Source organism: Narcine bancroftii, chromosome 8 (genome assembly GCF_036971445.1).
Source record: "Narcine bancroftii isolate sNarBan1 chromosome 8, sNarBan1.hap1, whole genome shotgun sequence".
Taxonomy (NCBI): domain Eukaryota; kingdom Metazoa; phylum Chordata; class Chondrichthyes; order Torpediniformes; family Narcinidae; genus Narcine; species Narcine bancroftii.
This window is the reverse complement of record NC_091476.1, coordinates 21,975,757-21,990,884: the sequence shown is the minus strand read 5'-3', so window position 1 is coordinate 21,990,884 and position 15,128 is coordinate 21,975,757. Positions and strand designations below refer to the sequence as shown.

Here is a 15,128-nt window from a genome sequence, read left to right as displayed (position 1 = left end):
AGAAACTAATATATTTCAACATATAAAGCTGAATAAATTTCCACTTACTGCTTCAATTAATGTCATTTTTTTTAAAAAAGGGGGTAATCCCTAGAAATCAAACAATGCTGGGGTTATTTTATATCTAGCTAAGTGGAAGTGATGCCACAAGAGAAATAAAGTGAAAATGGTATTGTGCATAATTCTGATGGCATTCTGAAACAAACCAACATTGGGTAATTCGGTAATACTCTGAAAATACTGTTTTCTGTTTCCTTCATCTTTTGTAAAGACTCCTTTCCCCCCATTTCCTGTTTTTGCAAAATCCACTGCTATGCTCTCTTTATACTGAAAGTACCTTTTTCCTGAAATGCGACATGATTAGCTAATGTTATCTCTTTCTTGTTGAAAGCTGTTGAAAACCTTTGCACCATTTCACATCTCCTTTCTCTTTGCCACAACAAAAATTATCTGGTTTCACCAAGGTCCATGTTCCATTCTACTTTGAGTTTGCGAGGTTGTGACATACTACTTCTCCTCGATAAAATTGAAGTCATATGACTTAAATTACATCTCGAGTTCTCAAGTGATTGCACTGTGAAATTTTTGTGCACATTTAACTTCTGAATTAATTAACCATTGCTTTACAGAGGCAAAATTTCATCTGTGAAGTTCAAAGTTTAAAAGTTCAAAATTTATTGACATGACATACAAACCTGAAATTATATTTCTGTGGGCCAGGCAGAATTTCCAATTATCGGTAACTGTACACTGTACTCCAAGAAAGAACTACATGAAGTGAGGATGCATTCAGATCCCCAAATAGGGTCATCTTCTGCATCAGGTGCTCCATTTATGGCCCACTCTACATTGGAGAGACTGGTTGCAGTCTAGGAGATCACTTTGTTTAGCATCTTAACTCTTTTTGTTGCAATAGCAGGGATCTCCCAGTGGCCACCCATTCCAATTCCCTGCCCAATTCCCATCTCGATAGGTCTCTCCATGATCTCAGGTGCTGCCAGACTCAGGCGACCCGGAAATTGCAGGAATAACACCTTATATTCCATCTGGTCACACTCCAACCAGATGGAATTTACATAGACTTCTCTGCTTTCTGTTAGAATCCTGTGCCCGCACCCCCATCTCTTCCCTTCCCCATCCTTACTTCATCTTTTCTTTAGCTGTCTTTCTCTTTCCTTTTCCGTCTATCTTTCTTCCTCCAGCTCTTCATTCACAAAGCCACCCCCTCCCCTGATAAATTCTCTCCTTTCCTATCCATGTCCAATTATCACCCCTGCCCTTTCTTCCCTTCTCCCCCTGCCTTTTTATTTAATTGATTTTTGCTCATACCTTGAAGAAGGGCTCAAGCCTGAGACATTAGTTATACATCTTTAGCTCAAGTCCTATTTGTATGCTAAATCCATCAGGAAGGACGAGGGCAAAAGAGATCTCATGTTGCCAGGTAGAGGAGGCACTCAGATCAAGGCCTCCCTTTACGTGGATGACGTCACCATCTTTTGTTCAGACAACACAAATGTCCACAGATTGATCAATATCTGCGACCAGTTTGAGTTGGCATTGGGTGCCTGAGTAAACCAGAAGAGCAAAAAAATGCTAATCTGATTGGTTTACCATCCCCTTCACGGTCAGATTTATCTGAAGGTATTTGCCATCTTGTTTGGAGCTGAGGCGAGCAACAAGAATTGGTTGGAGCGGATCACAACAGTCCACCGGAAATTGGGTCTGTGGGCATGGCACTCCCCTTCAATAACAGGAACAACCTGGTCATCAGTATGAGGTGCTCTGTGGAATGCTGATCGTGGCACAGGTGTGGCCTAATTCCCCCACCTCCACCCTGGTTGTCATTGCAGCTGTTTTCCAGTTCATATGGGAATCCAAGATGGAAAGAGTGGATTTTGCCACACCACCTATCCTATGGGAAAAGTTTTCCCAGGCCAACACCTTTGACCACCAGGCAATCACGCAGTGGTCAGCACAGAACATCCTGCAGACAATGAAAGACAAGGACTCAATGGACCAGGTGGGGTGATTCCCTAATCAATCCTTCCAGGTCATATGGCAGATGCCGCATTGCCAGGGCTTACAAATAAGCACCAAATCTTAACCCAGCAGGGGTGTGAAAGAAGCCCTCTCAGTCAGATCATTCCTATACAGCGGAACCACCACACACATTATCCTTGAGATAACTGCAGATGAGTGGAGACAGTTGCCCATTTTGACCATCAACTCGATGAAAGACACACTTTGATTGACCCAAAGGCTGTTGTTCTTTCCGCAAAGAGATCTAGAGGGACGAAGGCTTGTTCATACCAACACTTTCCAAACCTTCTCCTGAGGTGAGGCCAACCTGCCAGCCCCGCATTTCAACTCCGTTACTCTTTCAGAGAATGAATTCACCTGGTTGTTGGCGAAATTCCCCGCAATAATTATGCTGCAATTCACTTTGGCGATGCTGAAACATGGGGTGCAGCACCACATACCAACTGAAGGGCCACCGCTGCATGCCCAAGCATGCAGGCTTCCTCCAGATAAATTTCGCCTCGCCAAAGTTTGAAAGGATGGAGGACATGGATATTGTACAACAGTCCAATAGCTCCTGGGCCTCCCCGCTCCACATGGTAATCAGGGCCGCAGGCAGATGGAGACCCTGCGGTGATTAATGCAAATTGAACGAGAATACACCAGATAGCTACTCAGTAACACATTTACAGTACTTCATATCCAACCTGCAGGGAACCCGCATCTTTTCCAAAGTGGACCTAGTCCGGGGGCATCATCAGATCCTGGTCCACCTGGGTGACATTCCAAAAACAGCTGTTATTACACCCTTTGGTGTGTTTGAATTCAGATGGATGCCTTTTTGGCTCAAAAATGCCACGCAGACTTTCCAATGTTTAACGGACAGACTGGGATGCAATCTCAACTTTACCTTCATATACCTGGACAACATACTTATTGGTAGCTGCAGTTGTCAGGAACATCTGTCCCACTTGCGCAAGCTTTTCACTTATTTGAATGAGTTTGGACTGACCATCAACCCAGTCAAGTGTCAATTCAGGTTAGTGACCATTGACTTTCTGGGCCATAGAATCGACAAACATGGAACAAAGCTAGCACCGGGAAAGGTCGATGCGATCCAGGAATTTGCTAAGCCCAGCCCAGTAGTTTGTTGGAATGATGAACTTTTATCGGCGGTTTCTACCATCAGTGGCTCGCAACATGCGCCCCCTCTTCGCCTTGTTATCAGGCAAGGCAAGGGATGTCACTTTGAATGAAGAATCGTCAACAGTTTTTGAGAACATCAAGGAAGCAATGGCTACTGCTGCATTGCTGGTCCACCCAAGAATGGATGTCTCGACAACCTTGTCAGTGGATGCGTTCAGTATGGCAGTAGGAAGAATGCTTGATGGGCATTGGAAAGCATTGGTTTTCTTTACCAAGCACCTAAAACCACCAGAACTCAAATACAGGGCTTTTGATCGAGAATTGTTGGCACTGTACCTAGCTATCAGACATTTCAAGTACTTTCTAGAAGGCAGGCATTTCACAGCTTTTATAAACCACAAGCCACTTACATTTGCCTTCACTAAGGTATCAGATCCAAGGTCAGCTCGTCAACAGAGATATTTATGATATATTTCAGAGTTCACGACAGCCATCAAACACATCTCAGGCAGATGCGCCATCTTGCCCAGCCATGCAATCTGTGCAGACCTTAACCCAAGGAATGTTGCAGAACAGGAGACTCAAACCTGCAGTTGGAAGAAATTCCTGCAGACCTGGGGGAGCTCAAACTCCTATGTGACATATATACAGGTCATCCTCGCCCAATTGTTCTGGTGGCCTGGAGGAGGCAGGTATTTGATGCGGTACACAGGTTGGCACATGCATCAATCAGAACGACTGTCCAGATGGTAGCCAACAGATTTGTGTAGCATGGCCTCTGAAAACAGGTCAGCAACTGGGGGAAGACATGCACGTTGCCAGACATCCAAAGTCCCACCACACACAAAACCCCCACTACAATCTTTTGAGCTGGCATATTGGAGGTTTGACCATGTAGACATGGACATTGTAGGCCCCCACCAGTGTCATGTGGTTCCCATTTTCTTTTCACTATAGTGGATCGGGCCATGCAGTGGCCAGAGGCGGTTCCACTGGCAGATATGACTACCGACTCCTGTGCCAGGGCCCTCACTTCTGCCTGGATAGGATGTTTTGGTCTGCCAGCACACATCATGTCTGACAGGGGGGCCCAATTCACATCAAGTCTGTGGTCAACAATGGCCACCTTGCTTGGAACCAAGTTGAACTACACAACTGTGTAACAACCACAATCCAACAGACAAGTAAAAAGGTTTCACAGGCATTTGAAATTGGCCTTTATTACACATCTGCAGGGACCCAACTGGGTTGCCGAGTTGCCGTGGGTACTCTTGGGCATAAAAATGGCACCCAAAGATGAATAGGTGCCTCATCACCAGAGCTGGTCTTCGGCACGGAGTTGGTTCCAGGAGAATTTGTATCAGACTCACGAGGACGGGAGGAGAGTCCCGCAGCGGTCCTAAGCAAGCTCCGCAAGAAACTCACTTCTTTAGCGCTCATACCGGCACCTCAACATGGTCAGGCCAGGTCCTATACACCCCAAAACTTGCAGGACTGCAAGTATGTTTGTGTGCAGAAGGGAGTACACCAAGCACCATTCCAGGTACTAAGATGCAATGGTTTGACGTACATTTTGGACGTCAGGGATAAAGAGGAAACTTTTGCAATTAACCAGCTCAAACCTGCCCATCTGGATCTGGATGGATCAGTTGTGGTTCAGGCACCTCGGCAGAGAGGAAAGCCGTCCAAACAAAAATAAATACTCTGGGGGTACGCAGCCGGTTTTTGGGAGGGAGGTCATGTGGTGACCCACTTAACAACAAGTGATCTGGCTCCCAAAATGCTGGACGTGCTGTGGAAAACGCAGGAAATTGACCTGCATCCAAAACAAGTTTTTATCTGGGCTGATGACATCACTGATGATGTGGAATAATTGCTGCTCTTTCTGAGAATGATGACCTTCGTTTAATACAAAACCACCAAAGACTTACATTTAGAAAACAGAAAATGGAGTAATACAAGGACATAACCACTCAGGTTAAAGAAGCAAATCAATGACAAATATAATTTAATTCACAGGAATATGAAACTGTGGCAACGCACATCCTCATGGTGAACCAGCCCCGCTTATATCACCACGTGGTGGGGCAGTCATGGGGAAATGGTGTCATCAGGGGTTTCTCTCTGACTCCAGTATCCCTTCCAGCGCGCACCCTGAGCAGTGATTATGATGCAACAATGCACCAGGTGACTGAACCCATGCTGCCCTTAAAGGGGCGCATGCTGAATTTGAATAAAAAGAGTCGTTAATGACCCTCAACATAGTGACTGTATTTCTTTCACTGCTCACACCGCCACAGTGGTGACCCCAACGTGCCCAGACGTTTTTCTGGACTCAAAACACCATGGATTCAGCAGTGGTTAATGTTCTCCCCATCAGGATTACCCCTCTTGGGCCCACCGACCGAGAACGTGGTTTGGGCAGGCAGAAGCACAATTTCAACTCCGCATCATCTCCTCAGACGCCACGATGTTCTATCATGTCATGAGCGCTCTGGACCAAGATACGGCAGAAAAGGTGGACGACATCATCCACCGTCCCCCAGCTACGGGCAAATACACTGCACTCAAAGATCTGCTGCTTGGAACTTTTGGGCTAACTCCCCAGCAACTGGCTTCCAGGCTCCTTCTAAGTCCGTCTGCACTGATGGACGAAACGCTGGCCCTGGAGGAAGACCACAAGCCTTGTTTTCTCTTCTGCTAGATATTCCTGGATGCCGGAGGACATCCAGCTGCTCCTCACAGATGAAGAATTCATGAACCCGAGGAGAGCAGCAGCCCGTGCAGATGCCCTCTGGCTCACAAAGAGGGAGAACGAGGCAGCCTTCAACCAGGTAGCACAACCAGGAGCCATCCGACCGCAAGATGCCCCGAAGACCAACCCAGAGGAGGGCCAGTTGACCTGGTGTTTCGACCACCAGCGGTGGGAAGCTCAAGCCCATAATTGCCGCCAGCCCTGCGGGTTTCAGGGAAATGACCAGACCAGCTGCCGTTGATGGCTGCAACGGCTGGCCACACAAACAGCCTCCTTCATGTGACGGACAGATCCACCGGCCGCTGATTCCTGGTAAACACAGGGGGTGAGCTCAACATCCTTCCCCCCCCACCGCCGCCCCCACAGCATTAGAGACTCGCACCCGATCTCAAGGTTCACAGCCTTCACGGATCACAAGCCCCTCACTCAAGTACTGGCAATGGTCAAGGATCCATGGTCCGCCAGACAGCAGCGCCACCCCTTGTACGAACGTGTCTGAGTTCACGACCAACATCCAACACAGGGCTGGCAAGGACAATGTAGTGGCGGATGTGGTCTCCCATCCAGCCATCAACACTCTCGCACCCGGCCTGGATTACAAGCAACTGGCTCAGGCGCAGAGGAACGATGCGGAGACGCAGGCCTTGCGGACCACCAACTCGGGCCTCAAACTCAAGGATGTTCGGGTGGCCAGCAGCCCAGACACATTGCTCTGTGACATCTCAACAGTGGTGGTCCCGCCGCACTGGAGGGTAAAGGTCTTCAGTCTGATCCACAACCTGGCTCACCCAGCAGTAAAGATAACTGTGCAGATGGTCACGGAGCGGTTTGTGTGGCACGGGCTGAAGAAGGAGATGGCGGAACTGGACAGGAACTGTACCAGGTGCCAGACCTCCAAGGTCCAGCGACACACGCGAGACCCCTTTCAGAATTTCGACCTGGCAGTTCGCAGATTCCAACACATCCACGTTGATGTTGTCGGGCCCCTGCCGGTGTCCAGAGGCTCGTTACTTCCTCACAGTGGTGGATCAGGCCACAAGGTGGCCGGAGGCCGTCCCAAATCTCCAGCCAATGGATCGCCTGTTTCGGAGTCCTGGCACACATCACTAGTGACAGGGGCGTAGTTCACGTCTGCCCTGTGGACTCGGATGGCGAAGTTCCTGGGGGTCAAGCTCCACCAAACCACAGCATATCACCCGCAGTCCAACGGGTTGGTGGAGATGTTCCACAGGCACCTGAAGGCATCATTTATGGCCAGGCTCTCTGGACCAGACTGGGTGGACGAACTACCCTGGGCCCTCCTCGGGATTAGGACAGCACCCAAGGAGGATCTGCAGGCTTCAGCAGCGGAGATGGTCTATGGCACACCGCTTTCCCTGCCAGGTGAGTTTTTCGGCCCAGATCCTGACACCATGGCCACCGACAAAAACCTGCTGGCGGACCTATGCAGGTGATTGGTCTCCCTAGCTGCCCCACTCCCAGCCTGCCACAGCAGCCGGCCGTTTCATCTCCCCAAAGAGCTCGACTCGGCCCAGTTCGTTTTTGTGCGGAGGGGACCACAAGGTGTTCTGCTACAGCGACCGTACGAGGGGCCAAACAAAGTCTTGCACTGGTCGGGCAGAGCCTTCACCCTGGACGTTGGGAGGAGAGAGGAACATCTGGACTTATCACAGCCAGTGCAGATAGCCGCGCCCAAGCGCCGAGGCCAGCTGCCAAAGCGACAGGACGCATAGCCGGTTCTGGCGGGGATGTGTTGCGGCGCATATCCTCATGGCGAGTCGACCGCGACCGCGGGGCAGCCATGGGGAAATGGCATTGTCAGAGGTTTCTCTCTAACTCCAGCATCCCTTCCAGCGCGCACCCTGGGCAGCGATTATGATGTCACAATGCACCAGGTGACTGAGCTCATGCTGCCCTTAAAGGGGCGTGCTGAATGTGAATAAAAAAAAGAGTACATACATGACATCATATACAACCCTGAGATTCTTTCTCCTGCAAGCCAGGCAGAATTTCTACTTATCAGTAGTGTAAACAGCATTTAAGAAAGAAGTACATATACAAAAGAAAGAAATGTAAACAAACTGACTGCAAATACAGAAAAAATGTTCAGTACCAATGTGCAAAGTAAGAGTCCTTATTCGAGTCTCCGATTGAGTCTGTTATTGGCAGAGCACAACTATTTCTGAATCTGATGGTACAAATCTCGTGGTAATGAAACCTCTTCTGATAGCAACAGCAAGAATACAACATAGAATGGGTGATGTGGATACTTGATTGCTGTTGCTCTCTGACAATAGCATTCCATATAGATTTTCTCAATGGTGGTGAGTTTTGTCTGTAACCTACTGGAGGAATTTCTGCTCATAGGTATTGGTGAACCCATACATTCCATCTGTAGAAGTTTGTCAAGGTTTCCTATGTCATACCAAACCTCCACAAACCTCTGAAGGAGTATAATGCATAGTAGATGTGCATAAGGATACTCTTTATCAACTACAGTTCAGCATTCAGTGCCATCATCTCCTCAAAACTGATCAGCAAGCTCCAAGACCTGGGCTCCAATACCTCACTGTGTGATTGAATCCTGGATTTCCTCACCTCAAGACTACAATCAGTGAAGATTGGGAAGAACATCTCCACAATCTCCATCAGTACTGGAGCACCAAAGGATTGTGTTCTTAGCCTCCTGCAATACTCACTTTATAAATTTTCAATACAACAGTAGTGGGCTGTATAAAAAAAAGTTGAGAATCAGCATACAGAGGGAGATTGAAAACTGAATGGCATACTAACAACAATTTTGGACTCAATGTCACCAAAAAGCAGATTATGGACTCTTGGAGGGGAAAACCAGATTTGATCACTAAAGAATCAGAGGTGGAGTGGGGCAGCTAGAGATAATTTCCTGGGAGTCATTATCTCAGAAAATCTTTCCTGGACCCAACACACCAGATCATTGTAAAGAAAGCATGTCAGTGCATCTACTGTCTCAGGAGTTTGTGCAGGTTTGGTATGACATTGAAAACCTTGGCAAACTTCCTCAGATGTGTAGTCGTGCTAATCGGCTGCACAACAGCCTGGTATGGGTCCCCAATATCTCAGAGCAGAAAGCCCTGCAAAAAGTAGTGGACACAGCCCAGAACATCAGGCAAAACTCTCCCTGCTAGTGACATCTAGAGAGAACACTTCCATTGGACAGCAGCAGCAATCAAGAATTCACACCACCATGACATGCTCTGTTCTAGTCACTGCCATACAGCAGGTTCAGGAACAGCTGCTTCTCCTCCACCAAGACTCCTCAACAACAAACTCATTTAAGGACACTTACTTTGCACTATTGAATATTTATTCTCTGTATTGTAGATAATTTGTGTATATTTCTTTCTTTACATTTCTCTTTTTTTATATATGATCTTACCTTGAACAGTATTTTTACACAACTACCAAGTAGAAATTCTGCCTGGCCCACTGGAAAAAAAATTGCCAGATTGTATGTGATGTATGAATAAATCTGAACTTTTAAACCTTGCCCAATTAGGTGGTACTTCTGGCATCCACTATATTTTCACTGTTGTATTTCAGGCTTGTTATGTGCACAATGTACCGCTTTTGGACTTGATTCTTGTGTGGTCTACCTGTATTTATCAACCAACCAATGCAAATACTCCACGTTTATCTATCTACACTGCTACCTCTTGAGATGGAGAGAGCTCAGGCACGAAACGTTTACTTCCTGGGGATGCTGCGTGACCTGCAAAGTTTCTCCAGCACATCTGTGATTTACACAGCTTCTGCAGACTTTCTCGTTGAAACCCTACAAACGTTTCTCTTCGCGACCTGCGACCAAGCGAGGTACGGAACCAATTCGAAGGCAACAAACGACTGAATATGCACACGCCCTGCTAAAGGATTTCCTCATCTCCCCCCCCCCCCCGGGACTGCTGACACCTCCCAGCGGGGGCCTCCCATCTGGTCCCGAGCCACCCAATCACCTGAGTTTGCATGCTCCCAAATTGACAGCGAACCCGGAAGCCCGAGGTTCACCCGCATTGTCACGCGGTGTTTGTTGTGATTCCGTTGCAAACTGTGATTGGGTGATTGCAGCAGACTCGTCCAAGTGCCCGGTCAGCCCGCAGTCAGGAGATTAGCGAGGTCCCACCCGGTGCACCCCCCCACCCCCCAACCGGTCCCGCGGCAACCCCTCTCCTCAATAGTTCACTCAACACCGCAGAGAGGCTCATCCACCCGCAACCTAACCTGCTGTCCCTTCTCCCTCCCCGGTCCCTGTCTCGCACCCTCTCAACGGGCGTTGGAGGCGGTTAGGTCAAATTCGATTGGCTGCCATCGATGTTAATCAAATAGTTCGGCGGCAGGGAGCGCACTGATTGGCTGTAACGACCGCCGCCTGCCCCCCCCTCCTCTTATCGACGAACCCGCCCTCCAAAATGAAGTCCCATCAGACGATTGGATGCGGGAACCGTCAGTCGAGGAGCCAATCACGCGCTCCTCGGCAAGTTTGGTTGTCGCTGCAGTTGAGCCTTTGAACCAAATTAAAGCAATTCAACGTAAAATAGAAGTAGACCTGTCCCCGGTCAGCTGCGCAACCCGGTCCCGGCGACGTTATTTAAATGACGCGAAGGGTGCACGTCTCTTACCTACAAGCTCGGCCACTGCGCTGAAGGGCCAGGTGTGACTGGTCGAGTTCGTGTGTAAGTAGGTAGGGCTCATCTGAGGAGCAAAGTAAAATATCGTCAGCGTCATTTGAAAGCTTTGCCACAGAGGTCTCGTTTGATTTCCCAGGCTTGTCTCGGTATTTTAAAGCTTACCGCACTGAGGCGAATCCCATGCTCACTTAACCTCGCCATATTTGATCGAGAATCCTTCGTTTCCCAGGTGAGGGCGCAGTCTTGTCAACGGCGACTGAATGCCGTACAATATGGCGACGCCCATGGGTGAGAATGACGTACAACGGCGGCTGAATGCCGTACAATATGGCGACGCCCGTGGGTGAGAATGACATCCAACGGCGGAGTACAATATGGCGACGCCCATGGGCGACCGTACGACGTAGTCACAATTTCCACCACCTGATCTGGACTCCAGGTTAGTAAGGGTTAAAGAAGGTTCACTGCCCGCAGATGAGATATTGGATGACGGACGATGTCAAGCGCAATGGGTTTACTCAAGAAAGGCAGAGGGAAATGCTAGGTCACACTATTCAAGTTTCCCCCCCCCCAAAAAAAAAGTTTGTTTCCCGAAAATAAAATAGGGTATTATAGACCACTTCAAGCTAAAGACAAAGGTGATTTCAGATTTGCTGTATCACATAGTAAGTTGGAGAAACATTGACTTTAATATATTGATGCCAGCACATTGCGTTAGTTCAACTGACCAAAAATGTCTTGCTGTTGATTTGCGTTTGTTCTCAGCATCTGATGCCTCTCACGTCAGTGCCCAGCAACAGTCAGCCAGCATTGATGGATTTCACTTGACCCTGATACCCCTTTCACTGTGCTCAAAGATCAGCAGGGAAGTAGTTCAAGTGCACATGCAGAAAATGAACTTTTAATGACATGTTGCACTTCATGTTTTGTCTGCTTGAAGTAGACATTAAAATATGACAGGAAATCACAAATGGGTTATTTTTATAAAAAAGTATATATTTGGAAAATTTGTGATTTTTTTTGTGTGTGTGTGCCCAAAATCCATAAGATACACCCAAAAGTGTTCAGCAAGCAAATCCTCCTTGTCTAATGTAATTAATTACCTTGATGAAGGGCTCAAGCCTGAAACATTGGTTATGTATCCTTGCTACATAAAGTACAGTTTGACCAGCTGAGTTTCTCCAGCATTGTGTTTTTACTTATAATTTATTATAAGTTGAGCAAACAATGATGCTGAAGAAACTAATCTCAATATAAAGGTACCAACCCAAACATTGATTTACCTTTTCTACCCATGGAATACATAAAGTAGTTTGACCCGCTGAGTTCTCCAGCATTTCATTGTTTGCTCAAGACTCCAGAATCTGCAGTTTATTTTTGTGTTTTTCAATTAATTTATGATTCTAATGTTTGTAGCAAGGAAGCTTGGCAAGGTACAAGGGAGTTAAAGGAGCAGCTTAATGTACACTGGAAAAAGTAGGCTCTGCATCAACCCCAAAACAGTAAAATAATGACCTTTTCTCCATACAACTGGTGGTATCTTGTACTGTGCCTGCTCTACCACTGCATCAAGGAATGTGAACAATAGTAGGGATTGTAAACCAGTAGGGATTGATCAAAGTTGATCAGTTTATTTTAAGTAAAAACACAATTAGAAACTCAGCAAGACAAATGGTGTCCTTTATATACCAAAGATAAAAATATATAACTGATGTTTTGGGCCTGAACCTTTCAAGGTATGGAAAAATGCCAGCAGGCATCAGAATAAAAGGGTAAGGGGAGGTGTGGTCACAAAGGCAGGAAGTAATAGGTGGAGAAGGGAGAGAGGGTAAAGCAGCAAGCAAGGGGAGGTGAATAGAGAGGGAAGGGAGTGGAGAGCTCACAGGGGAAGGAAAAGGAAAAAAAGGTTAGCAGAAACCCGAAAAATCAATGTCATCTGGCTGGAGAGTACACAAACACAAAATCGGGTGTTTTACTTTATGGGTGGTTTTCGTGAGATAGTAAGTACATCAGGCCATGGACAGACATGTAAGTATGAGTGTGACACAGAACTGAAATGGTTGTCACTGGCGCTCAGCAAAGCAGTGTCCCAGTCACTCCAATGTAGAGAAGGTCACAAAGGGACCACCAGATGCAGTAAATCAATCCTGTGGTTGCTTCACTTGAAAGACCTGTTTGGGGCCATGGATTGTGATGAGGGAGGAGGTGTGGATGCAAGTGTGGCACCTCCTGCAGCCACAGGGGAAGATGCTGGGGATGGAGGTAGGAATTAGTGGTGGGATGAGTGCATGAGGGAGTCACAGAAATGGACTGTTTGAGTTTGGGCTGGAAGTTGCCCACTAAGTGAATGAAGTTTGTGAACTTTGTGGGTACATGAGGCAGCACCAATATCGTCATCAATATAAAGGAGGAAGAGTTGAGGGGCATTACCTGTGTAGGCTGACAGCATGGATTACTCCACAAACAGGCGTAGCTGGGACCCATGTGGATAATATCGTTTGATTTGGATGAAGTGAGATAAGTTAAAGGAGAAGTTGTGGTTTAGTGATAGGTCAAGTTCTGCCAGGCAGAAGAGGCTAGTGGTAGAAGGTGACTGGTTGGGTCTCCGCTCAATAAAGAAGCGAAGTGCTTGAAGACCTTCGTGCTTTAAGATTTTTAAGAGTGTTTTTTTTATTGTTGGAGGAGCCTGTCAGTGACCAGTGTAATTGAATATTTTGAAGATTATTGATTAGGGTACCCTTTTCCTACACTATCCCCACATCTTATTTCCCTTATAACCCAAAAATCCACCTGTTTAGAATGAACTCGACAACAGAGTTGATGGAATTTACAGAATTCAAAAGATTTTCAATTTTTTTGTAAAGAAATTTCTCACCATCTCATTTGTAAAGAGCCTACCTCTTATTTCTATGGCTGTGACATCCCCAATTGTTTCTTCCAAGCAAGGTCAAAATCATCCTTTATTTTAGATTTTACTTCATCAGCAGAAGAAACCTCTTTCCTGCGTCTAACCTGTCAGGCTTGTATGATTTTTGAACTTTTTTTAAAAAAAAACTGTTTTAAGAACAATAAACAGATCAGGCTGCATAAATGATAACAGTTAAGAGTATTTCCAACATTTTCTCTATTTTCAGAATTCCAGCATCTGCAGATTTGATTTTCCTTTAAGAACTTTGTTATGTGTTAATACAAACGCTCTACTATAAGCAAATACAGGTTTGTACATCAATTTCTTCGCATCCAGAAAATTCACCATGAGTGTTACACTTTCTCTGAAGAAAGTACTAAACTAAAACTATGAAAAATTGCATATGCAGTCTCGAGTCTTTAAATTAAAATTTTAAATTCTAAAAAGAGTTTAGACATGGAGCACAGTAAGTAACAGGCCTTTGCTAACCACGAATCCGTGCTGCCAGTTGAGCAAACATGGTACATTTTGAAGAATGGAGGAAGCCCACGAAGACGGGGAGAACGTTCAAACTCCTTAGAGACAGCACCAGATTCGAACCCTGGTCATAGGTGATTTAACAACATTGCAATAGCCACTACACTAACTGTGCTGCCCTTTTCACCATTTGCCTTCTATACTTGTGCTTTCCTTTCAATGTCTTGTACTTATCTTCATTGTCAAGCATACCTAGTTCCTATTAATATATACACAAAATCAATTTATCATCTTAAAATATCAATAGATGATTAAAATAAAGATGTCAGACAGAAAAATAGTTCCAGTTTACTTACCTTACAAATCACCCACTAAAATTAACGTCCACTTTCAATGTGCATTGATGAAGGCAAGGCTCATCTTTATTTCAAGAGGATCTCCAGCACAAGATTGTGTCTGCATTTATACGGAGGCCTGCCAGGACTGTACAGGCTTGTTCTCAAAGCCCAAGGATATACTTGCAATACAAAGAGTATAACAAAGGAGTTTACCAGATTGATCCTGAGATGGCAGGAGAGATTAAACATGCTGCTCTATTCTTTTGATCTTAGAAGAATGATCCCAGGATAAATGCCGGGATAATTTTTTTCCCTTACTAGGAAAATAAGGCATTGGCTATTCTGGACAGTGAGAAAAAAAATTCTCACTCTAAAATTGACAACTCTTTTTGCCTCCACCAAACAGGGTTTTGCTGTGTCGATTGTCTGGTGTGTTCATGACCGAGGTTATGTTTTTAATATATTAACTGAATTGAAGATTATGGGGTCAGTGCAGGAAAATACTACTGAGATAAAAGCACTGCCATGATCTTATTGAATTCAGAGTATGCACAAAGGACCAAATAGCCTACTAGAGACACATAGGAAACTGCAGATGCTGGAACCTTAAGCTAAATAGGATCTGCGGAAGGAACTCTGGTCGAGCAGCATTGAAGGAAGGAAAAAAAAGGTTAATGTTTCCAGCCAAAATTTTTTTAGAAGACTAAAACGTTGACCATCTTTTTCTCCCACTGATGCTGCTCGACCCAAATTACTCAGATTTTTTTTAGCACCAGACCACCTTCTGTTCACGTTTCAGTGTTCATACAACAATGTGGTAG

At 46.0% G+C, this 15,128-nt stretch overlaps 2 protein-coding genes across 29 annotated transcripts in view; one reads left to right on the top strand and one right to left on the bottom strand.

Annotated features, from left to right (window-relative positions):
* The window catches only part of LOC138740458 (MORC family CW-type zinc finger protein 3), a 75,755-nt gene extending 64,794 nt beyond the window's left edge, over window positions 1-10,961 (bottom strand). Inside the window, exons 1-2 of the mRNA XM_069893107.1 lie at window positions 10,747-10,961; window positions 10,576-10,648 (exon numbers count right to left, since the gene is read on the bottom strand). Coding sequence (XP_069749208.1) covers window positions 10,576-10,648; window positions 10,747-10,785 — 112 coding nt within the window. The 5' untranslated portion in view covers window positions 10,786-10,961. The remainder of the gene's footprint in view (window positions 1-10,575; window positions 10,649-10,746) is intronic.
* Window positions 10,145-15,128, top strand: part of cox11 (cytochrome c oxidase assembly homolog 11 (yeast)) — a 368,290-nt gene continuing 363,306 nt past the window's right edge. For all 28 annotated transcript variants that reach the window (XM_069893135.1, XM_069893153.1, XM_069893156.1 and 25 more), the window contains exons 1-2: window positions 10,145-10,629; window positions 10,814-11,023. The gene's annotated coding sequence lies outside the window, so the exon portion shown is untranslated. The remainder of the gene's footprint in view (window positions 10,630-10,813; window positions 11,024-15,128) is intronic.